The 25893-nt window shown below is 36.8% G+C and overlaps 1 protein-coding gene across 6 annotated transcripts; it reads right to left on the reverse strand.

The window, feature by feature from the left end:
• Positions 1-1627: 1627 nt before the first annotated feature.
• On the reverse strand, positions 1628-25040 carry LOC306879372 (myocyte-specific enhancer factor 2A-like). 6 transcript variants are annotated; one of them, XM_079432241.1, is made up of 11 exons: positions 24864-25007; positions 14652-14822; positions 12007-12210; positions 8422-8556; positions 7167-7344; positions 6560-6619; positions 5527-5669; positions 5388-5414; positions 4388-4505; positions 4167-4293; positions 1631-3247 (listed from the first exon to the last, which is right to left on the reverse strand). In XM_079432241.1, the coding sequence occupies exons 2-11, from the start codon at positions 14703-14705 to the stop codon at positions 2917-2919; spliced, it is 1377 nt and encodes a 458-aa protein (XP_079288367.1). In that variant the 5' UTR covers positions 14706-14822; positions 24864-25007; the 3' UTR covers positions 1631-2916. The 6 variants fall into 6 exon arrangements, with proteins under 6 accessions (XP_079288368.1, XP_079288367.1, XP_079288370.1 ...); XM_079432242.1 differs by lacking the exon at positions 5388-5414 and having other exon boundaries at positions 1628-3247; positions 24864-25040; XM_079432244.1 differs by lacking the exon at positions 14652-14822 and having other exon boundaries at positions 1632-3247; positions 24864-24984.
• Between the last annotated feature and the right edge of the window lie 853 nt (positions 25041-25893).

A 25893-nucleotide genomic window follows, 5' to 3' on the forward strand; every position in this document is an offset into this window, starting at 1 on the left:
TGTTAAAGTGACAAAAGAACAGTCTTTTTTATCAGACAATCCGAAGAGCTAGTTTGCAGTCAATGCTGGATGAGGTAGTGATCAGTCCAACGCTGCACAAGTGACAGGTGCTGGTCACGGTTTTTAAGTGTGTGTGTGTGTGGGGGGGGGGGGGGGGGGGGGGGGGGGTGGCAAGGACGGGAGGGAGTTCAGCTTCCTGACAGCCTGATGTATGAAGCTGTCCTTCAGTCTGCTGGTCCTCGCCTGGAGACTCCGCAGTCTCCTCCCTGATGGCAGCAGACTGAAGAAGCTGTGTGTCGGGATGGTGGGATCACCTGCAATGCGGAGGGCTTTGCGGCTGAGACGGGTGCTGTAGATGTCCTGGAGGGAGGGGAGAGAGACACCAATGATCTTCTCAGCTGCTCTCACTATGCGCTGAAGTGACTTGCGGCAGGATGCGTTGCAAGCGCCATACCACACAGTGATGCAGCTGGTTAGGATGCTCTCGATGGTGCCTCTGTAGAAGGTGCACATGATGGGGGCCGGGGCTCTGGCTCTTCTAAGTTTGCGGAGGAAGTAGAGATGCTGCTGTGCTTTCTTGGCCAGTGCTACAGTGTTTTTAGTCCAGGAGAGGTCTTCTGTGATGTGCACACCCAGGAACTTGGTGCTGCTCACTCTCTCCACAGTCGCACCGTTGATGGTCAGAGGGGCATGCTGAGCGAGTACTCTCCTGAAGTCAACAGCAATCTCCTTCGTCTTCTCCACATTCACACTCCACATTCCAGGGAAGTCGTGGCCTAATGGTTAGAGAGTCGGACTTGTAATCCGAAGGTTGCGGGTTCGAGTCTCCGGCCGGCAGAAATTGTAGGTGGGGGGAGTGAATGTCCAGCTCTCTCTCCACCCTCAATACCACGACTGAGGTGCCCTTGAGCAAGGCACCGAACCCCCAACTGCTCCCCGGGCGCCGCAGCATAAAATGGCTGCCCACTGCTCCGGTGTGTGTGTGTTCACTGCTGTGTGTGTGCACATTGGATGTGTTAAATGCAGAGCACGAATTCCGAGTATGGGTCACCATACTTGGCTGAATGTCACTTCACTTCACATTCAGAGATTGTTGTCACTGCACCACCCGACCAGGCGGCTCACCTCGCTCCTGTAGTTTGTCTCATCTCTGTTGCTAATGGTGTCGTCTAGTGGTTAAAAAAGATCAAGTAACTGTAAAATTGCATATTATATATTATTTTGGGGCACCACAGGTTGATCAGATGTAACGCCTCTTGAATCAGCTAAATATCTTCTTTGCAACTACTGCAGAATGACTGTTTAAAATGTAACTCAAAGCATCTTGCTGCATTCTTGCAGAAATGAATTGACAAGCATAATGCAAAGATGTCTGATGACTCAAGAAAATCCCTTTCACTAAACTTAAAACTAGTGAAGTTATGGGTGTAAACACAACTTTCCAGTAGTGTTCAGTGCAAAACAAATGAGAAAACGGTGGGAACAATGTCAACTCTGCACACTTCTGCGGTGCTGAGGAAAAAACCTCAAACATCATCAAAGAATTCACATCCTGTGAAAAACCATAAACAGCCTTCTACAGACGTAAATAACCTAGTTAATTAAACAGTTAAACCACACAGATAGCAACAGAAGTGAGTAATATGTTTATTGCCATTTATCATGGTGTACAAACAATAAAGGGGTCAGCTTGATTTGAGAAAAACTGAGACAACTAACAGAGTTCCATAGATTGCATTGGCATCTGTGAAAAATTATTTTATATGGCATGAAAGAAGATTTTGAGGACACTGGCCTAACAAACACACTGTGTCAGTGAAGAGGAACAGCTGTCAAATAAAACCTGCAAAATACCTAAGCGTCTCTTTGGGGACAGTGATTTTAATGTTCACAAAACAACAGGTAAATGGCTATAAAGCTCGACTGTTCAGAATATTGCATATTATATATTATTTTGGGGCACCACAGGTTGATCAGATGTAACGCCTCTTGAATCAGCTAAATATCTTCTCTGCAACTACTGCAGAATGACTGTTTAAAATGTTCAGAATCAGAATAAAGGATAAAAACACTATAAAAGACATTTAAATACTTTTTATATGCTTGTGTTATCAGGTATTTTAAAGTAACGGTATTTACATTGTAACCTTTTTTGCAAATTATTTGTGAATATTACATGTTTATAGTGTGTTCTCTTATAGAGGGATTGCGGTTTAAAGAACAAAAGTGAAATTTATGATTAGCTCATTGTATCACCCACGAAGATGTTGCTAGGTGGTTACATTAATAAATCGAATTAATCAATCATTTTTGGGCCATTTTATCATCTGTTCTCCACAAACCTTGAAAGAACTGAAAGTGTCATTTGGCTGCCAGTTGATGATTGAAATGCAGATACCTGAGGTTCATCTGACAGACAAGCAAGCACTCCATGGAAGATTTTAAGTTTGCTATTTCAAACCTTTTAAATCATATTTAGTTTTTTTTTCCCCCATAGCACAAAAATATTAAAACATTTAAAAAATTGTCATCACTAGGGCATCAAACTAAACAAACAAACACTAAACGACAGCAAATAGTAAATCCCTATCAATATTTATATGGCTTTGATTGAGGATTCAGATAAAAATACAAAAGAAAAAAATAACACATTTGGCTTGCAAAAAATAATATACAGCAAACAATGCAGCGAAGCTAACCCTCCATTGACAAAACAGTGTCATACACTTCATAACTTAGATTTTTAACAATATAAAAAAATCCTATAACAATACAACACAATGGAACTGTGTTATTTACAATAACTGTCTTTGTATTTCCCTTTCAGAGACACCTCTTCACACTTCTAAAGCAGCACTTTGTGTTTGTTGCACAACAGCAGTCTGCATATCTGAAATGTGACTTTAAAAAGGCATCCTAAGTTACCCAGCTGTCTGTGCGCATGCGTTTGACAGAGGGATCTTCCAGTCTCTCTGTCTCAGGTGATGATCTTTGTCCCGATGTCGCGGTGCCTGGGTGAGAGTCCAGCCGCTGGTCCTCACGGTCGCTTCCTTCATATGAACTACCAGAAGAACTGAAGCTCTCAGCAGGAGAGCGGCCCACTTCTTGTCCGGAGCTGGGCCGAGGCCTGGTATGGATGGTGGGGTACAGCGAGTGACCGACACGCTCTCTGGGAGGGGAGATGGGCTCTGATTTGATGCTGATGGAGTTGGTGAAGTCAGAAGCCTGAATTTGAGGTTGTGTGGTTCTGGAGAGAACAAGGACGGTTATTAGTATGTTATATACAAAAATGCTCAAACATTTGGGGGGGTCAGTAAGATTTTTTATTTTTTGAAAGAAATTAATACTTTTATTTAGCCAAGATGCAATAAACTGATTGTTTAAATAAAGTGAAAATAAAGACATTTATTATGTTACAAAAGATTTCAATTGCTGTTCTTTTGAACTTTTTATTTATCAAATAATCCAGTTTCCACAAACATAGTAAGCAGAACAACTGTTTTCAATATTGATAATAATAAGAAATGTTTCTTGCGCATGGTTTCTGAAGAATCATGTGACACTGAAGAGTTATGATGCTGAAAATTCAGCTTTGCATCACAGAAATAAAGTACATTTTAAAATCTATTACAATAGAAAATTATTAGTTTAAATTGTTATAATATTTCAAAGTATTACAATTTGTACTATATTTTTGATCAAATAAATACAGCATTGATGAGCATAAGAGACTTCCAAAAAATTTAAAATAAATAAATAAATAAAATTGCAACAATCCTAATCAATTTCAACCATAGTGTATGTCTTGAAGTCAACATGGAATCAAAATTGATATCATATATTTTGTTTTACACATATTACTGGCCTAATTGTGCATGATTCATAAAGAATAAAATGTTAACAAAAAAATAAGTTGTGAATTTGACCAAAAAACAAAAACAAAAAAACACTCTCAAACTGTTTAGCTGGACCTTTGACCAGTATGTACCAGTAATTTATTCCACCTTTGAAACAACTTTTCTTTCAGCAGATGTAATGTAAAGTGTATAAAGTACATTTCAAATTAGGTACAAAATATTCCTGTGTTTTATCACTTTAACACTAATAGGTGAATGAAGGAAATGCATGCCATAATGTGGCATCCCACCTCAATCCCACATCCTCACCTCTGAGCACCGAAGCCTGGCTGTCCATGATGACTGTGCTTCCATGAAGACCCTGTTCCTGATGTGACAGTGTCTGGTGAACTGAAGCTGTGTAAAGAACTGGGCTCTGTACTGCTCAAGGCAAACTCTGTAAGAAATGAAAGAGTTAAGTAGTAAAATAGTCATGAGGTCCAGAAACAAGTATTATTAGATTATTTATTATGTGTAGGTCAATTATATACCTGTAGTGAACGATGATGTCATGGCTGAGTACACAAGGCCCTGGGGATGTAGACTGGGGGTTGCCATGGATACCACGGGTGTAGTCAGTGATTGGCTGGAGTCAGAGTTGTCTATTCTCTAAGGTTTAAATAAACAAAGAACATTGTGTAAACAACAGGAAATGATTTGTGTGGAGGAAAACAGATAACAGTAAAATGATATGCTCCTATTCCCATTCATTTTCATATTTTACTCAAAAATGAAATCCTTTCAATATTTTCTGTTAACCACCATCGTTATTGGCATATTATACAGCACTATCGCAGTAAGCAGACTAACATACGTTACTTTGCGAAATAATGCAGAGTTGGAGCTGATATTATAAATAAGTGCCGCTAATCAGCTAACATAAACAACACCAACAAATTTGGGCAACTTCAGCCACACTTAAAATAACAAAATGACACTATATTAAATGAAAAACAAAACAGAACAAAACAAAATAATGAAATAAAATAAATATAATGGAATAGAATAGAACGCAAAACAAAATAAAATGAAACAGAACAAAGGAAATAAAAATAAATAAAACAAAACTAAATTAAATAAAAGAACGGAACAAAAAAAAAACAAAAACAGAACAGGCCAGAACAAAGCAAAAAACAAAAGAAATAAAAACAGAACAAAGCAAAACAAAATAAAAGAACAGAACAACAAAAAACAAATCTGAACAAAACAAAACAAAAAAACAGAACAAAGCAATATACATATCTCTTATTTGTCTAAATAATCTTTGGGACGAGGTTTTCAGTTAATATTATATAGTTTTAAGTTAACCATAAACTAAGCAGTTTATGAAGGTTTCAGTGTAAGCTTTGACTGTGATGTTTCACTGAACCACTAGATGGCTTCATAGCATCTAACAGTTAAACATTAGGCGGCTGTATCACATACATTTTTTATGACGTAGGTCATTTTTTAAAAGTTTTTCTGAATACAATTTTGTCAAATTGCCCTTACCAAATGTTCCTCTCCTTCCTCTGGCGGCTTGCAAGAATAGATTTAAGGAAGGACAGTTTCAGACAGGTCAATACTTTCTCATTGTCTAATGATTTCAGGATGTTTCACTGACATATTACAGATCTGTAGAAACTCTCACCAGTGAAGAAGCAGTGCCCTTGCACACAGGAGGAATGAGCACTCTGAGATCAGGTTTGCGGCCCAATGTAGACAACGCTTGAGATTTTGCAGAAACAACTCTTCCCATACTGTTTCCTTCTGAATCGCCAACAAAGCCATTAGCTGAATGAGGCACAGCAAAAAGGGATATTGATACAATTTGGCTGAGGTATAGGTTAAATCTGTGCATTAATGTTGTCAAAAACGGAAACCTTGGGTGGGCACAGGATCAATGATGACAAAAGAATTTTAAAAACTGAAAAATATTATTGGCATGTACAGTTCCGTTTTAAAGTTTGCTGTCAGTAAGATTTTTTAATGTTCTTTGAATATCTTATGCTCATCAAGGCTACAATGATTTGATCAAAACTACCATAAAAACAGTAATATTGTGAAATATTATTACAACATCTTTTATAACCTTTTAAATGTCTTTGCTGTCACTTCAAATGATCAATTTAATGTGTCCTTACTGAAGAAAAGTATTAAATTCTTACAAAACGAGAAAATAAACTGACCCCAAACGTTTAAATGGCAGTGTGTTTAATTTTAATTTTGTCTTTTTTTCTCAATTATATCCAATTTCATTTGTAAATATTATATTTCTGACTTTAAACCATTTAAACACATTCTCAGTTTTTTAACTGAGAAACACCTAAATTATATTCTATAGTAAATGACAGCATATAGGCCTACAGACCTTAAAGAGAAGTGAAGCTCTATATCTAAATGAACATTTATAAGTGCAGTACACTATAGTGAAAACTTGATCGCTTCATGGCCAAAACACAGTAAATTGCTGTAAATTATATACACATCCAGCTCTTTAAAAACATTCACCTGATTTGTGAATGGTTTGTAATTTTATCTCTCATGTAAGTAGAACTGCACAGCATGCAGGGAAGTAAATCACATGTTTAATGTTTGTTCTTTAAACAGACTGACAACTTAGAGAAACTTAATCATTACATTCGGGCACATTGTATTAGTTAACCAAAAAAGGAAGTACCTACCCACATGACTGGAGTGCACACCGTTTGGAAGAGTGACGTCTGAGGAACCTGGCATGCCATCTGAACATATGAAAATTAATCAAACATATGACTGATAAAAGTGACACTTCACCCAAAGATGAAAATTCTGTCATCATTTACTCACCTTCAAGTTGTTTCAAACCTGAATTAATTTCTTTCAGCTGTTGGACACAAAAGAAAATATTCTGAAGAATATCTGTAACCAAACAGTTGATGGTAGCCATTGAATTCCAGAGTATGGAAAAAAAATACCATGGAAGTCAATGGCTACCGTCAACCAACATTCTTCAAAATATCTTCTTTTGTGTCCAAGAGCTAAAGCACATTTCTACAGGTTTGGAACAACTGGATGTATGACTGATTTGACTGAATCAAAGCAATGGGAATACCATAATATTTTGATACCATGGAAATGAATGAGTAGCATATTAACCACTGTATTTACATGGAATCCCAAGTTACCTCAAAACATAACATGAAATTACTATTGTACAGCACAGCATTATCATGTATCATGTCCAGGAAACCATATCATGATGGTACCGCATTCAAAAACTGATGGTAATGATGTGCAGTAGATACTGACCCATGACAGCAATGCTGTTGTTGCTCTGGAGGCTGCTGGATGACAGAGACCGCATGTTCGTCCCGCTGAGGGACACTGGGGTGTCCAGAGAGCTGTCTGTGCTGTAGGACAGGGTGGTGGGGTTGGTGACCGGCAAAGTCAGCGGTATCAAGTAACTCTGCTGACCCAGAGCAGCCGGCTGATGGAGACAGAGAAGAAGATGTGAGAGAGATGTGAAGGGACAAGTTAGATTAGTAGCAGTGCTGGGTAGATTACTTACAAACTGTAGTGCGTTACTGATTACAAATTACATTACAAAAATTGTAGTAAGTAACATAATCTAGATTACAGATAGTAGGTAATGCAGTCTGACTACTTTTTGACTCCTTTTACATTTCTTTTTGACCCAACTTGTTTGTCACTAAGACTTGAATGTGATTATTTGTGTATCGTATTGAAATAAAAAAAAATCATATATTTCATTTTTGGTTATCAATATCAAGAAAAGCATTGAACATTACATTACAGCAGGGTTTCACAAACTGAGTGTTAATGAAAAGCTAATAATGAATGAAATCATAAAAAACCTTGGGAATCCCTACATTATATGAACAAACATGACATTACATGGCCATAGTCTTCCAGGTTTGAACTATTTTTGTCCAGACTTCCAATATTAATAATTAGTGAAAGTCAGGATGTGATGAAGACCCAGTAGTTCACAGCTATGCTCAGCAGTGTTTAGTTACTTTGCATAATTAGTCTCATGCATATAAGTGGTAGGTTCATATAGAAAAAAAAAAATTAAAGAAAGAAATAAGAACAGGGGTGAAACAATAAATTATGAATAATTTACTGCCATTGTGTGAATAATACGTAATCATGTAATGCATAAAAAAGTAACTGTAATCTGATAATGAGAATTTTAAAAAATGTAATATAACCTAATTACAAGGCCTTAATTTTTGGAATCTGATTACGTAATCCAGATGACATGTAATCGGTTACTACCCAGCACTGATTAGTAGTGGTTACCTGTGCAAATGCTAGAGTTCTGGATGGTTGCAAGGACGCTGCAATGCGGCTGCTAAGGTATTTTGGCTGTTTTTACCATGTCGGTGGGTACTGTGCTGTGGGTGCTAATGTGGTTGTAAAGAGTGGTTGTAAAGGTGTTGCTTTGTAGTTTCTAAGGTGGTGTGATGAGAACACGGTTTGAACAGTAGCGTAGTGTCACAAGGGATGCCAAGATGTAAAACATGCATCACACTTTGCTTACAAGTTTGTGATTTCTCATCATAGTGTCAAACTCTTCATTAATCTTTTGATATTTCTCCTCTGTGTGAGGCGTGAGGACATATGAAGCTTCTGGATCTGGGCTGTCACAACCTCTTTGTTCCTTCTTGTTCAGCACCTGTAAGGAGCAGCAAAGAAGAACAGTGTGATGCATTACTCTAACGTTCACTATGATTTTCAATGTCTATATGCAAAAATACACAAATATAAAGCCAGTTTGATAGTAATACACAAATGCAAATTATTCTTCTTTGAAAATACCTTTTACTATAAATGGATGGAGTGCACACTGCAGAAATAATATTGGAACAGCATCAAATGAGCATGATACATAAGAGATTAACTATAAACCAAATACAAAATATATTATTCAGCTACAATGTATACTACCTTGTTTTTGTTTTTTTAAATAGGAAGTAAAAAAGTAGGCATTATTATGTTTCTAATAATAGAGTTTTATATTGTTGTCATGTGACCTCATCATATTGAATGTTTAATTTAACAATTGCCATCCAGTTATGATCTCTTATCACACTGGAAATGGAAAGTCAAGTTGAGTACATTGCATTATGGGATGAAATATTGCATACATTTAACTCGGTTACATACTGCTCATTTTGGCAAATGTCATCAAGGTACTATATCCATTTAGAATATTTTCCTACCCATTACTGAATATCACAGTGTTGAAGCAAAAGTGTAAGCACAGGACAGTAGATTGAGGACCCTCTTGCAGCGGTTTAAGAGCCCTTATGAGAGTGAATGGAAATCAGAAGCTTATCTCATCCTCAGGCGTCTGTAATGCTGTAACTCAGTGCTTTAATCTTATAACTGGGCTTTATATTATGACTCAGATAGAGGTTGAAGAGTTCACCTAGGAGGTTCTGACTCTCTATTAATCTGGAAAACAAATCTAGATGCTAATAATACGGAAATCAAAACCAAAAAGATATGCAGTGAATATTTTGACTAATGTGACAGGATCTGCCCTACTCTAATCATCATCACTGGCTCCAGGATGTCCAGGTTGAAGAAGTTAATGCACTTTATGATCAATTTCCTAGGTATAGTCATTCAGTAATCAATATGAAATGGTCCGCTATGGCCGATCTCCAGTAAAACACAAAACTACAAAAATGAGACTATACTCTTTTACAAATCTCAACTAAATCTCTTCAGAAACTGTAGAGGAGACACATACTGTATATGTGAAGCTGTAGGCTAAAGCAAAAATCTCCATTTAATCTCATTCCAATCTGTCTTGAGGAAGAGATTGCATTTAAAAAAAATTCTTTGCAACTGGACATTTGCATTTCTCTTAATGGAATAGTTCGCCAAAAAATGAAAATAAGATGAAAATTTACCAATGGATCCTCTGCAGTGAATGGTTGCCGTCAGAATGAGAGTCCAAACAGCTGATAAAAACATCACAACACCTCTCCAGTTTGTCAATTAATGTCTTGTGAAGTGAAAAGCTGTGTGTTTGTAAGAAACAAATCCATCAAGTTATTTCAAACCACTGCAGACCGTTGTTTCTGGTCAAAATCCATAATCCATAATAACGCTTCCTCCAGTGACAAAATCCATCTCTTGTTGTTCTCTTACAAGATATTAATCGATGGACTGGAGTGGTGTGGATTATTGTGATGTTTTTATCAGATGTTTGGACTCTCATTCTGACGGCACCCATTCACTGCAGAGGATCCACTAGTGAGCAAGTGATGCAAAGCTAAATTTCTCAAAATCTCTTCTGATTTGAAATATTTTGTAATAAACAAACTCATCTACATCTTGGATGGCCTGAGGACATTTTAAGCAAATTGTCATTTTTGGGTGAACTATTCCTATAACACTGAAAATAATTTCTATAACTGAATATCAAGTTAAAATGGCAACTAAGCTTCCTATAGGCTATATGGCATGCTAATATACTGTAAAACACAACCTCAGTAGTAAGTGTGTACGCTAATGTGAGACCAGCACACAAAATTCTGATTCGGTAATGCATTTCTGGTACACGTAAGCGATTTGTGATTCATGGAGGCTAAAGAGAGCAGCGCTCGCCAAGAAAGCCACTACCTTGACTGATAGTATCTCAGGTTTCCTCAGTATGAATGTTGGATAAGACTGGATCCTTATTTTTAGCTACAACCAATTAGCACCACTCACAGAAAATCTGTTCACATGACTTCAGCACTACAGATAGCTAGACGCTGAACATGCATTCACTTTAAACCTGGTATCTCTACAGAAAGTCTCATTGCTAACTGCAAACAAATATTGCACATACAAAAAAATTGCATTTTTGGTCAAAAGTTTTTTTTGAGAACAATATGTAAGCTGAGAAGCAAATCAGCATATTAAAGTGATTTGTGAAGGATCATGTGATACTGAAGACTGGAGTAATGATGATGAAAATTCAGCACTGCATCACAGGAATGTATTTTAAAATATATTCAAATAGAAAACTATGGATGACCATTTCTGCCAGTGAATAAAAAAAAATAGGTTGCAACTTTTTAGCTCACAATTCTGACTTTTCTCACAATCCTGAGAAAAAAAGTAAGAATTGTGAGATATAAACTCAGAACTGCAAGGTATGATTTTTTTCCTAGTAATTCCGAATTTACATTTTGCAATTCTGAGATTTTATCTAAGAATTCTGAGTTTACATTTTGCAATTACGACTTTTTTTCTCAGAATTCTGAGTTTACATCTCACAATTCTTTTTTTTTTTTGCTTCTGTTATGGAATATGAAATAATAAAAGGTAACTGCGACTTTTTATACCACAATTCTGACTGTCTGACTCTCGCAATTGTGAGTTTACATTTCACACTTCAGACTTTCAGAATTGTGAGGAAAAAAGTCAGAATTATGAAAAAAATAAATAAAAATAAATCACAATTAAATTTTTTTATCCTGTGCCAGAAAATAATTATTTTAATATTATTTCACAATATTACTGTTTTACTGTATTTTTGACCAAATAAATGCAGCCTTTGTGAGCATAAGAGACGTCTTTCAAAAGTGTTAATAAATCATAATCCAAACTTCTGACAGGTGGTGAAAGCATCCGTGAATAAATGTGAACACAGGTGACAATTGCTTATAAAAAAAACAAACAAAAAAAAACAAATAACTTTGGCTATCATCACATGTTAATTGTAAATGGAGCAAATGCATGTGAAATTGAAGATGTAATTTGAGAACATGCCTCACTGAAGACAGTGATCTATAATTACTTCAGCCTGCATGCTTGAAATGCGGCCCAACTGTTTGCTAACTGTATTACAGCAACAGTAAAAGCAGGCCGCATCTCCAGATGCTACTGCTATTACATGCATTAGTGTAATCTGTTAAAGGCCGTTCTGTGAGATCAGATATAGGTCATAAGGTTCAGAATGAATCAAGATCACTACTGTGAAACGTCATACGAGATATATGTGAGTTAAATATACATGGGAGCACATTAAAACCAGTCAGTTTAATACTGGTAATTATATTACAACAAATTGAGATTTTATTCTGCTTTTGAACCTCACACGCTGAAGTGTGAGGCCACTTACTTCTACAATGTCTGAGTTGGTTCTGCTCTCGTGAGGTTCGTTGTATTCTGTGTACTTGAGCAAGACCTTGTCCATGTCTGTGCTGGCGTACTGGAAGAGCTTATTGGAGCGGTTGAAGATAATCAGGGCTATTTCACAGTCACACAGAACACTGAGCTCATACGCTTTCTTCATCAGACCAAACTTCCTCTTTGTGAACGTCACCTAGGAAAATGAAATATTAAATATTAAAAAGGTTAGAAATGTTATCCTTGTGGTCATAGATATCAAAAAGGAGTTCAAATAACTTGATCAAGGTCTGTTCACTGTTGACTGATTTGGTTATAATTGGTTTTGACCAAACCAAAAGATACGTCCAAATAAAAGCTTGATTATGGAAACAAATTATGAATGTAATAAAATTTCAGAACTACTTACTTGCAGAAGCTACTATGATAATGAACTATTTTTTATTTTCTGAGTGTATGCTCATTAATAGTATTGGAAGAAGTGATTCTTCACGACTGTCTGATGGGACCCAGCTGTCAGGGTTGCCAGATCATCTCATGTTTCCTGCCAATTATTACCCTCCCTGAGGAATCTCAAGCTTGCTGCCACTTCACAGCTGAGGGACAAATTCTTACAGCAGTGCATGCAACACTGAGAACAAACTCTTTCCATGTCAATGTCACAGTGTACAATCACATTAGAAATCAGCGTTCCAGAGACTCTTACAGAGGATTGATTAGTGCTTTTGGATAACAAGAAAAACAATTTCAAACAAATTGGCAGTACAAATGTACATTGATAGTATCTTATGAAAATAATACCATGAAAATGTACCGTGGTACCATTTTTTTTTTTTTTACATGGTACTCCATGGTACTTCCAGGAATACTATGGTACAATTATGGCACATGTCATTTTTTTAATAAGTGAAGTATGCTAATACCATGTGTTTCTGGACATGGTTCTAATGCTGTTATTTACACTTTGGAGTACAATATACATACCCTACTATTGTATATAAATACAGTACTCAGATGGCATATATACCATGCAATAACCCTCTGATGTACAGTACCATTTCAACGTTTGCAGTCATATAAAATTTCTGACAGAAATTAATACTTTTGTTCAGCAAAGACACATTAAATGGACAAAAGTGATACTATAAAGACATATATAATGTTACAAATTATTTATATTGATAATAAATGCTGTTCTTTTGAACTTACTATTCAGTTTCCACAAAAAATATTAAGCAACACAACTGTTTTCAACATTAATAATAATAATAAATATAAACTGAACAGCAAATCAGAATGATTTCTGAAGGATCATGTGACACTGAGGACTGTAATGATGCTAAAAAAATTAAGCTTTGCATCACAAGAATAAATTACATATTAAAATATATTCAAATAGCAAACAGTTATTTAAAACTGAATTAATATTTCACAATATTACTGTCTTACTGTTTTACTATTACCTTGGTCAACATAAAATTAAAACATTAAAAAATATGTTAACAGCAAACGCTTTTTCTAATGATAATGCTAACATAAAGTCATTGGGCTTCTTACATCATGTTATCATCACTTAAAATATATCAAGGCATTCAACTAGTAAACTAACACCAACCTAACAACATACAGTACAGAGGAATTATTCATGTACACAGGAACCTATTTCTACATATGTATGTCACTGACTAAAAACCTTCAGTCTAAATCACTGTGTGTACCAAAAATACTCTCCTGAACAAGAGCGCCCAGACTAGATAGGGTTTGTGGTGCAGGTTGGTATTTCAAATTTAGATTCCTGTGCAGACTGGGTAAATTCAGGACTGTCCCTGTGGTTTTGCTGTGAGTGATGGCCGTCAGGGGCCGAGAGAGACACTGTACAAGCCCTCAGACTGACCAGTGTCCTAATGAGAGATGTGGAGCCCTGAACTGCTCTAATTACTGCGACCACACCACAGGGACTGCAGCCTGCTGAGGAACCCAGACAAGAGCTCCTGTGTGCAGACGCATGGAGGAGGGTCAGCCCGGTCCCACCACGACAGACCCCGAATCTGACCTGTACATTCATTAAACACGCTTAAGAGACACAAGGCGCTCCTGAGCGAACATTTGAACAGATATAAATCAGTGTATGTTTGGAATGAAGGTGTGGGACGTTCCTGCTGCTCCAATGGTCTACAAAGCTGATTTATAAGAAATCGTCAAGGCACCGTTTGGTGGCATAAAAATTTGTACATTACAGATGCTGTTTATTATGGATTAGAATCAAAAGGATTTTAATTATTCTGATTGCTTAACAATTCCGTTTTTAACCCTTTAAAGGAAGCACTACAAAACTAACCGTGGTTCAGTGCAGAAACGCTCCAACCGAATAAGTCACTAAATCACTTCAAACTTATAACTTAAATGTTTGTGTCTAAGTAAGTTTTTGACCAATTCCTTCTTCCTTCCAACTCTCTTGTAACATAATAAAAGCTTTTACTGTCATATTTGGTCAATTTAATGCATTCTTGCTGAATGAGAGTTTTAACACAATTTTGAACATCTAGTAGCAGATTTGGAAAGCATGCAGCATTTTTGTTTGTTTTTTTTTACTACAGTTTTATTCTGGATTCATGAAGCAGATGATCTTCATCTCACCTGTCTGTTTCTCTCATCCATTATGCGAGTAATCTGGATCTTCTTTCGCCCCATTCTCACTTCCTTTGTCTCTCTTTACAAATCAAAATCCTTTTTACTCTTCAGTGATTATGATAGATTATGTTTTGGTTTTACTGCATCGTAAGAAAACACCTCCTCTCACACCAGAACCTGCAAGAGATGCAAGGAGATGTTAGGCAAGATGACAAAGCTTTTATGGAAATGCACAGAATTTCCATAAATAACAGCACAGAGGACAGACTAAAGTGAGTGAAGACTAAAAAAATTGCAAGCAACTGTTCAGTACCACTTTCAAGATCTCTCTTGTAACCTGATTTGCTGGCTGGTGTAAACAGCATCAGTTTTATACTAAACCCACCGGATTATGGGGGCAGGAAAAGTCACTGCACAGGTACTGTAACAGTATTTCTCATTAACATGGATTCAAGCCATCTTATTTCCCATTAAAACCACATCATACAGCTACTAGTGCGCATCTACCACAATCCCACATAAATATGGAACTACAACATGTAATCTGGGCAATCCTGACAGATCACAGCCTGTCATTACCTTCCAGTACAATATACAACCAAGAGAGAAACTTACTTTAGCTTGTATTTACTCCTCACTCAGTATGCTCCCCAAGAAATATAACAAAAGATCAAAAATGTATCCCTCCAACTATTTCTGGAGCTCTTAAGAACTAAAAAGTGGCTACAAAGGCTTTTGAAAGCAGTTCCTCACAACAGTTCCTCTGTTTTTAGAGAATTCCTGCCTGATGTTCTCAGTGAAGGAGCAGATCTTGAGATCTGATGGAAGACAAAGGAACAACACCCGTTTTGCTCCACTTTCACACCTTCCCGCTCATCTCCACAGTTACCAGGGCAACCAATGAGATGCCTTACATATGATCTATCAACTCTGTCTAAGTGAAAAAAGAAGAAGGAACCAATGCAATAAAATAACACTGTATATTTTAGCAATGCTTTTACATTTTGTATCTTGTATGTTTAGGATTTTACATTCAAATTTAGATTTCGTATCTCACACTTATGCTTCTGGCAGACTCCTTTATTAAAAGCAACATAAACTGCAATCAAGGTATGCAATTTTTTAAATCAATTTATGCATTCCCTGTTTCAGCTACAGGAATACCTATGGGTTTAAATAAAATATTTAAAAAAATATGTATTGTGTAAAAATTACATTTTATTTCACAAGACAATATTTATAATGTTTTATTGTTAATAATTTACCTACTGTAAAAGAGAGGGAATGCATGCAGGAATGATATGGTATTCAAATGCTAAGAGATTCATCATGCAAATTTACGAGTGACTGTCACAGAACCGGTGAGACACACACAGCAACTTTTCTGCTGTCCAGGATTTGCATTCATGTACTTTGCATAGTTCAAGTCAAGTCAAGTCTGCTTTATTGTCAATTCTTCCACATGTACAGCACATACATACAGAGAATTGAAATTGCGTTACCCTCAGACCCTTGGTGTAAACAGTTAACATTAAACACGTTCAAATACAGATAATACGGTTTAAACATATGTACATACAACTCTATAGCTATACAAGTAAGGACATTGTAGAAAAAAAATAAAGAAATAGATAAAGTGGCATAAGGCGCATGGCAGATAGTGCAAACCAGTTAAATAAAAACAAAACTGTGCAGATATATTTGTAGTGCAAAAAGAGCTTATCAATCTGAGAACATTGTAGAAAAAAAAAAAAAAAAAAAAAAAAGATAGATAAAGTGACATAAGGCACATGGCAGAATAGATGGAGTGCAAACCAGTTAAATAAAACAAAAACTCTGCAGATATGTGTGTAGTGCAAAAAGAGCTTGTCAGTCTGTTAGATTGACAGGAGAACAGTCTTTTTTATGAGACAATCCGAGGAGGTAGTTTGCAGTCAATGCTGGATGAGGTAGTGATCAGTCCAATGCTGCACAAGTGAGAGGTGCTGGTCACAGTTTGTAAGTAGGTGGGGGTGGCTGGTCCTGGGGGTGTGGGGAGCCGTGGGGGGGGGGGGGGGGGGGGGTCTCATAGTGTCAGAGTTCAGTGTTGTATGGGGTAAGAAGAGGGGAGGGGGGGCAGGGACGGGAGGGAGTTCAGCTTCCTGACAGCCTGATGTATGAAGCTGTCCTTCAGTCTGCTGGTCCTCGCCTGGAGACTCCGCAGTCTCCTCCCTGATGGCAGCTGACTGAAGAAGCTGTGTGTCGGGTGGGTGGGATCACCTGCAATGCGGAGGGCTTTTCGGGTGAGACGGGTGCTGTAGATGTCCTGGAGGGAGGGGAGAGAGACACCAATGATCTTCTCAGCTGCTCTCACTATTCGCTGAAGTGACTTGCGGCAGGATGCGTTGCAAGCGCCATACCACATAGTGATGCAGCTCGTTAGGATGCTCTCGATGGTGCCTCTGTAGAAGGTGCACATGATGGGGGTCGGGGCTCTGGCTCTTCTGAGTTTGCGGAGGAAGTAGAAACGCTGCTGTGCTTTCTTGGCCAGTGCTACAGTGTTGTTAGTCCAGGAGAGGTCTTCTGTGATGTGCACACCCAGGAACTTGGTGCTGCTCACTCTCTCCACAGTCGCACCGTTGATGGTCAGAGGGGCATGCTGAGTGTGTACTCTCCTGAAGTCAACAACAATCTCCTTCGTCTTCTCCACATTCAGAGAGAGATTGTTGTCACTGCACCACCCGGCCAGGCGGCTCACCTCGCTCCTGTAGTTTGTCTCATCTCTGTTGCTGATGAGACCCACCACAGTTGTGTCATCCGCAAACTTAATGATCAGGTTAGAGTTGTGTGACGGTGTGCAGTCGTGGGTCAGCAGAGTGAAGAGGAGGGGGCTCAGCACACATCCTTGGGGGGCCCCAGTGTTCAGTGTGATGGTGCTGGATGTGTTACTGCCAACCCGTAGTGCTTGAGGTCTCCCGGTCAGGAAGTCCAACAGCCAGTTGCACAGAGAGGTGTTGAGCCCCAGCTGGACCAGTTTGTGTGTGAGCTGTTGAGGGATGATTGTGTTGAATGCTGAACTGAAGTCTATGAACAGCATCCTGACATATGAGTCTTTTTTGTCCAGATGTGTGAGGGCTGGGTGGAGGGCAGTGGCGATGGCATCATCGGTCGAGCGGTTGGACCTATATGCAAACTGGAAGGGGTCAAGTGAGGGGGGGAGGACAGACTTGATGTGGTGCATGACTAGCCGTTCAAAGCACTTCATGAGAATAGGAGTGAGTGCTATTGGACGGTAGTCATTGAAACAGGATGGAGATGACTTCTTCGGGACTGGAATGATGGTGGTAGCTTTGAAGCATGTGGGGACAACGGCCTGATTTAGCGAGATGTTGAAGATGTCTGTGAAGACATCAGTGAGTTCTTACTAGTTATACTTCATCAGTGAGTTATACTTTCTTGTGAAAGAGGGTTTGCATCTGTAGTTTATAAAACACCACTTTTCCTGAAATGCGAACAACAAGCATGTTCGGCTCATTCGGTGCATACTGTTTCTATAGACATCTGAAAAAAAAAATACATGAAAATATCATATATATTAAATTCAAACACTTTATTTCTCCCCTAGGGGCAATTTAGAAGGTCATGTTGTGTGACATAAACAATATATATATATATATATATATATATATATATATATATATCAGCGGCGTAATTTTGCTTTGAAAAGTGGTGGGGACACCGCACAACTCGTTTAGCTATTTGTTTATTTAATAACCGAATTTACTTGGGGACTGAGTTCAGAGTTGGAAATGCACTTAATTTTCACTTTGTTGTACACATGCATCACATTCACAAATATGTCTATAAACGTCCGAATAAGCAAAACGTAACATTCACGTGAATGTTACGTTTAGCTTATCACAACACATCCAGGGTAGCTAATATCAATCAAAATACGCAAGATAAATATGGTGAGCTTACCATTTCATGGTCAGCTCAGCTGCAGCATATTCATTAATTGCACAATTGTGTGTGTGTGTGTGTGTGTGTATTACGATTCATTCTACTTTGAATTACTTGCATATTTTCTAATCAACATTACGTCAAGAGTCAAGACAAGCCCACAAAATGTTTCCTCATCCAATCAAATAATTTAACCAATCCTGAACTACGCAAAACCTTGTGTAAAACATGAATGAGAGTTAATTTGTGTTTAAAATGGTTAAACTACCTTTATTAATTAAATAATTATATAAATGAAATTGTTTTAACGAATCTTTTTTTATGACGTTTTTATAAAAGCTCTATTTTTTCCTCCCCCACCCGCATGTAAAGGCTAGTTAACGGTAAATGTTGCTACCTATAGCATAAATGTTAAAACATCAACAAAATGTCCAAAAGAAAGTGTGGAAGTGATATAAGAAGCTTTTTAGTGAAGCAGCCACGCACAGTAAGTTACTTTGCTTAACACGAAAACATATTATATTTAACTTACGTGAATATAGACATACTGTCGCTAATCATGTTTTCTGGCGGCCACTGGAGCGCGCTGTGATTTAATACAAAACTGAATTAAAGGACTATGAACTAAAGACTTGTATACTTTTTGTTTTAATTGTGAAAATCCCAGTCATAACATAGAATCTTCTCAAAACTCTCAAATAAAATATTTAAACCTTGAAACAGTATCCAAACAATACGAACATCGTAAAAAGAAAGGTACAGGATCTGCAGACTAATTATAGGGAAAGGAAACTACATATCCCATGACGCATATCGCGTATCTCGCGATAGTTTCACAACGAGACTTAATATTCATCTTTGAGGACGTTGAAAAGCTTCTGATCGGCGGAAAAATGTGTTAAATGAATGAATTAGATTATGAAGAGTGTCGATTTGTTGATGGTGCTTTTCCTTTAATATATACCTTACGCAATCTATTTTTCAGTTACTTTTTAAAAGTGGTGGGGACAATATCGAGCCTGGTAAAAAGTGGTGGGGACATGTCCCACCCGTCCCACCCGTAAATTACGCCTATGATATATATATATATAGTTACCCTGGACCACAAAACCAGTCAAAAGGGTAAATTTTTTTTTATTGAGATTTATACATAATCTGAAAGCTTTCCATTGATGTATGGTTTGTTAGGATAGGACAAAAATTTGGAATCTGAGGGTGCAAAAAAATCATAATATTGAGAAAATTGCCTTTAAAGTTGTCCAAATTAAGTCCTTATTCATCGACACTCTCATGAAAGGAACTGAAAGATGCACTGCTGCCAGATAAAAATGAACACCATTTCCAATGAGTGACTAAAGCAGATAAATGTTTTCCAGCAGACCAAGGCGATTCAGTCAGAAACACAACTGGCATTGTCACACAGCACACAGACATGACATAATGTTGCTTATAGCTGTGCTCTGGAGCTGAGTAAATGTCTGGCCTCCTTACGTAAATCATTTTTACTATAATTCGCTACACAAAACATGGACACGGCATTATACCCTGTGGTCTTATATGAGGACAACTGCATCCAACCTACTAGGCCTTGTCTAGTAATTAAGGGTTGTGTGATTGTTTCCATAATAAATGCAGGCTGACACCGTTATGTTCTACAGAACATCTGGCTTCAGGGGCCTCATGTGTCTTATTTCTTTGTTGTTGAACATTTTATTATATTTCCATGTTTTTGCTATTCAAGAAGATCTGCATAAGCAGTTATTTCTATTACGATGTAATTTAACTGCATTGTTTTATGCCATTACTGTCAGAAACATTAATTTTTTGGATTGCTTTACAAAACAGTTTCTTGAGTTTTTGGAAATGTAATCAAGATTTAATTGTACGAGTTCTGGACTGGTTTATTTATAACTTGCAACAGCCTGATGAACTTCTGTAAAGAGCCAGTTTGGAGTAAAAAAAAAAAAAGATGTTTACAGTAAATTTCAACATTTTAATAGAAGTCTCTTATGCTCACCAAGGCTGCATTTATTTGATTTATTTGACATACAAAATAATAATATAGTGAAATATTAATACGATTTAGAACAGCTGCTGTTTTAATATACATTTTAAAATGTAATTTATCCCTGTGATGCAAAGCTGAAATTTCAGCATCTAATATGCTGATTTGCTGCTCAAGAAACATTTATTTTTGTTATTAATGTTGAAAACAGTTGTGCTGCTTAATATTTTTGTAGAAATTGTCATTTTTCAGGATTCTTTGATTTAAAAAAAAAAGTTCAAAATACAACATTTATTTGAAATCAAAATCTTTTTAGAAATGTATTTACTGTCACGCTTAATCAATGTACCCCCAGATTCACAGACAAGGCTTAAACCTAGTCCCAGACTAAAATGTAAATCTGAGCTGTTTCAACTGAAAGAAACTTGCACTAACTAATCTTAAAATATATCAGTGCCTTTGTTTTGTCTCAAGATGCACAACAGTAATGTTTTTCTCTAAGGCACATTTATAAAAAAATATTTAAATCTCCTAATTGAACTATGGTCTAATCCTGGTTTAGTCTAAGCCCTGTCTGTGAAACCAGGCCTTTAAGTGTCTTTGCAAGTATTACTTGTTTTTATATATTTTTGATTTATGAGAACATTTGTTGCAATTGTGAAATGAAAATGATGAGTTGCATTATAGTCACAATTTTGAGATATAAAGTTGCAACTGTGCAATATAAAATAAGAATTAGAAAAAAAAAATACTTCATCTGCAAATATCATGCTTTACATATAAAAGAAAAACTAAAAACACATTTAAAAAGATCTGCCAAATATCCCCAGAAGCCTATTCCTTACAGGTTCTAAAAGCATTTTTGCAGTCAGTCGTTAATATTCTACCCTTTCAGCAAATAGAACGCTTCCTATTTATGTTAGTACTTAAGCACACACCACCAAAGAATCCCTGTTGAGTCCCAGACGTAAGAGCTACTGACAGACTCCATCCTGCTGTGCTTCTTTATGATATCATAAAGCTCACGCTGAGAACTAATGTACGCTAATCTCATGTTGTCCATGAATTAGTTAGAATGAGGAATGCCTCGACCTGAAACCGTTTCTTCTTTGTGTCGTATGCACTCAAATCAAACACTGACTTTCCACACTGACAGCGGCTCTGAGAAGTTCCAGTAGAAAGTCTTTAGTCATTGCAACTGGAGTAGATAAACCAAATATTGACTACATTATTTGAACTAACTGATATGATTTCATACAGTCAGTCCTAAACAATAGATTCAAGAAACCAAATCTGACTAGCAACAAAGCCCAGATTATGGAAAATTCACCCTGGATGGAAAGAATTCCTAACAAACCTCTAACATTTTACAACAGCCAAAGACAGCAAACCCTCAACTCTCTACCGAAGCAACTTCTACAAGAACAGCTCCTTCATAAAATATAAATGCAGTTTATTTTACAGAGACAACCTAATCTCGTTTGCTTGTCGGATCCATAAAATGACAGAAAAATGTGAACCGTTATGCAATACTACTATTACTGGGTCAAAGGTCACACTAAAGATCCTTAACAGATCTAGAGAGGATTGCTTTGAGAAATAGGATTAAAAGAAGACTAAGCCAACTCCAGTTAGATCAGGAAACCTCATGTGATCCTCCTTATCGACAAGGTCAAAAGAGTGAAGGGAAAGTAAAAAAACACAAATATGAGTGAACATATGAATGGAACTGAGATTAAATTAATCAGATTTGAAACAAATTCAAATTCTGATCTGATTCTAAATCTCAGTTAGCTGGTCATTATCATTATCATTATACCACCCTAAAGAGGGTTGTTTTGTTATTACCATCAGCTGACTGTACATTATCATGCTTATTAGATGTCCTTTACCAAATAAATAAACATAAAATACTGATTTGGATATAAATTATTTTATAACCTGAGAAGAAAGACACCACCAAAACTAAGAAATTGGTTGCAATGTACAACTGTAAATTACCAACGGGCATTATGCAAAAATAATTTGATATACTGCAGAATGGCAAGACTGACCAATCAATATCATGTAGGCTACTGCAGGAACCCATGTAATAATATTGAATAATTCCCATTGGCATGCATGGTCACATTTCCTTTGCTCTGCAAAATTTCACTCTTTACAATGCTGGGCACATAATGGTAATTGATATCATTTGCCTTTGGTTTGACAACATTATCAAAGAGCTAATAATGTGCGGCTAAAGTTAGATAAACCATGTTCCTGTTTGCCATCTCAGACAGATAGCTTCGAAAAATCCACATCCTTAGGTAGAAATGCTTTGTTAATTATATGAAAAGCCTCCAAGTGATTCCACAAGTTGAGAGGATTGGTTACATGTTTGTGACGACAGGAATCAGGGGCGGTTTTCAAACCACATTTGTCTTTGGTACACGGCAGTTTTAAGGAGAAAATGCTCAACAATAGTGTTGAATGATGAATTTGCACAAGGTTTGTCTTTAAGCATATTAAAAACACCAGATAGGCATGTAAACAATGTTAAAAACTTGATTTTCACCACACCTCTTTAAAGAATTACTTCTTGGACTACTGCAAATATAATGTGCAAATTGTTCCCTATGTTCTAAACCTTTGCTAGATGTAATAACACAATATGGCTTGTGGCTAACAACAGTATTGTATCCCATATTATACTGTATTTTAAGCATTGCCAGACAGCTAGAGTAGTTGGCAGTCCAATCCCAGAGGCACAGCGCCAACCCTCAAGCCCTCAGGTTTGGCCACAATCACTGAATCTTAACAGTCCGTCTAATAAAGCACACTCATGCTCCTTCCTCAAATCTAATGTACAGTTTGATTTGGCAAAGCGCAGACGTTTCTATTTACACTTCACAAAAGCAAGCTTCGTGGGACTGCTGGAAGTCAGACTGGGGAGCTAATATTTAGAGACAATTATATTTGATTTCTGTATTTATCGAGTATAATTTCTGAAAGATGCTCAATTTATTTCGTTTCAAACATGTGGAGCGGCGGTCAGGCAGAAGGCAGCCAGAGGTTTATGGCTCTGTCTTCGAATTTGACTCCATGTGAGCATGCAGTGCATTCTTCTGAAGTACAGACAATTAAAAAAAATACATCTGAAATGTATGATTGTATTAATTAAACACATGCATGTGTTAAATTAGACAAGCTGTTAAATAAATGTAATGATTAAACATAAAATTAGACATATAAACAGCATGCATGTTTTAAAGGGCCAGTACAACTATAAAGTCTAACTAGATTGCAAATGCTGAGCTAGTCTAGGTATAATGACAATTTGAAGTGGTCAAAAAAAAGTGTGTAGAAGGAGAATCAATGCCTCTTAAAACTCCTAAATTGATGAATATACTTTTAACATCTGGGAGAAAAAAAATACTTATGTAAATTAGCCTGTGATACATGTAGTAGGCTAAATAAACAACGTTAACGCACTGTTTTAAACTCCTAAAGTTAAGATTTATTACAGCATGCAGTATACAGTGGTCCCAAAAAGGACCTTGATAGTTAATTCACACCTGAAATCATTTTTAATAACTGTTCATCTGAACCATTTTGCAGTTAATTTTGCATTTATATTGACCTGTCAATGTGATTTTTAGTGTTCAGAAAAGGTGTACAAACATAACTAGACTTCTTCACACTACTCTTTGCCTTCATTTTGAAAAATAATAAATAAATAAATGCCACTATTTATGCCATTGAAATTTTCTTATCTAATGTAGAGACATCTATACATTAAGTCTGGCTTTGAGTCAAAAAGTGGCTTTGGGCAAGTAGTGCAAATGCATGAAATGCTGCAAGCTAACAACAAAGATCACATAAACACTGTATAACTTATACATATTCCTTGTGATTGTACAATTCAATTTGTATTATTTATGTTGTCTATTACTACATCAAAAGCCGATAAATACCATTTAAATAAATATAAAAATACTTTTTAGAGACGTTACAGCAAACGGGTATATAGCTAATATCGAGAATATATCCCTATTATCCGACTAAAGTGCAGTTTATAAACCGAAGTGGCAGTAACTTTCTGTTTTCTCATTAATCCCAACATCAATGACAGACGCGATGACGTCACATACTCGCGCGTAACTTCATTTATCAACGGGAATAAATTAGCGAATTAAATCAACGTGAAATAATCTTTCTTAACGTGACTGATCAGTTCGCCGACAAGCGTTTTAATCCACGTTGCTACCTCAGAGCAGTTGAGTTCTTACCTTCTGAAAGACGCTTTCGGAGCGAAGGGATGGATTCACAGATGAACACTGTATTATTATCCCGAATCATTCCTGCTCGATGATCCAGAGCTCCCAGGCAGCTCCTCCCTCCTCCATCAGTGTCCTTCAGAGACCTTCCAGCCCACCTCACACTCACTCACTCACACTCACACACTCACACTCACACACACATGTTGGTTTTTGTGGTTTATGGGGACTCTCCACAGGCGTAATGGTTTTTATACTGAACAAACTGTGTGTGCTATTGCCCTACACCAACCCTACACCTAAACGTAGCCCTCACAGGAGACTTTGTGCATTTTTAGATTTTCAAAAAAACACCATTTAGTATGTTTTTTAAGCCTTTTCAATTACGGGGACATAGGCAGTGTCCTCATAAACCACCTTCATATTGTAATACCTCTGTCATACTCATGTCATTATACAAATTTGTGTCCTCATAAACCACATAAACATGCACGCACACACACACACACACACACACACACACACACACACACACACACACACACACACACACACACACTATCTATCTATCTATCTATCTATCTATCTATCTATCTATCTATCTATCTATCATCAGTCTATCTATCTATCATCAGTCTATCTATCTATCTATCTATCTATCTATCTATCTATCTATCTATCTATCTATCTATCTATCTATCTATCATCGGTCGATCTATCTATCTATCTATCTATCTATCTATCTATCTATCTATCTATCTATCTATCTATCTATCTATCTATCTATCTATCTATCTATCTATCTATCATAGGTCTATCTATCTATCAATCTATCTATCTATCTATCTATCATCGGTCGATCTATCTATCTATCTATCTATCTATCTATCTATCTATCTATCTATCTATCTATCTATCTATCTATCTATCTATCTATCTATCTATCTATCTATCTATCTATCTATCAATCATAGGTCTATCTATCTATCTATCTATCTATCTATCTATCTATCTATCTATCTATCTATCTATCTATCTATCT

Source organism: Barbus barbus (assembly GCF_936440315.1).
Source record: "Barbus barbus genome assembly, chromosome: 2".
Classification (NCBI taxonomy): Eukaryota; Metazoa; Chordata; class Actinopteri; order Cypriniformes; family Cyprinidae; genus Barbus; species Barbus barbus.

Coding starts and splice junctions, on each gene's coding strand:
- LOC306879372 (XM_079432241.1), bottom strand. CDS start 14,705: ATGGGGCGAAAGAAGATCCAGATTACTCGCATAATGGATGAGAGAAAC. Junction 5,670..6,559: donor TGTGCACTCCAGTCATGTGG/GTAGGTACTTCC, acceptor TGCCTCATTCAG/CTAATGGCTTTGTTGGCGAT. Junction 5,415..5,526: donor AGGGCACTGCTTCTTCACTG/GTGAGAGTTTCT, acceptor TATTCTTGCAAG/CCGCCAGAGGAAGGAGAGGA.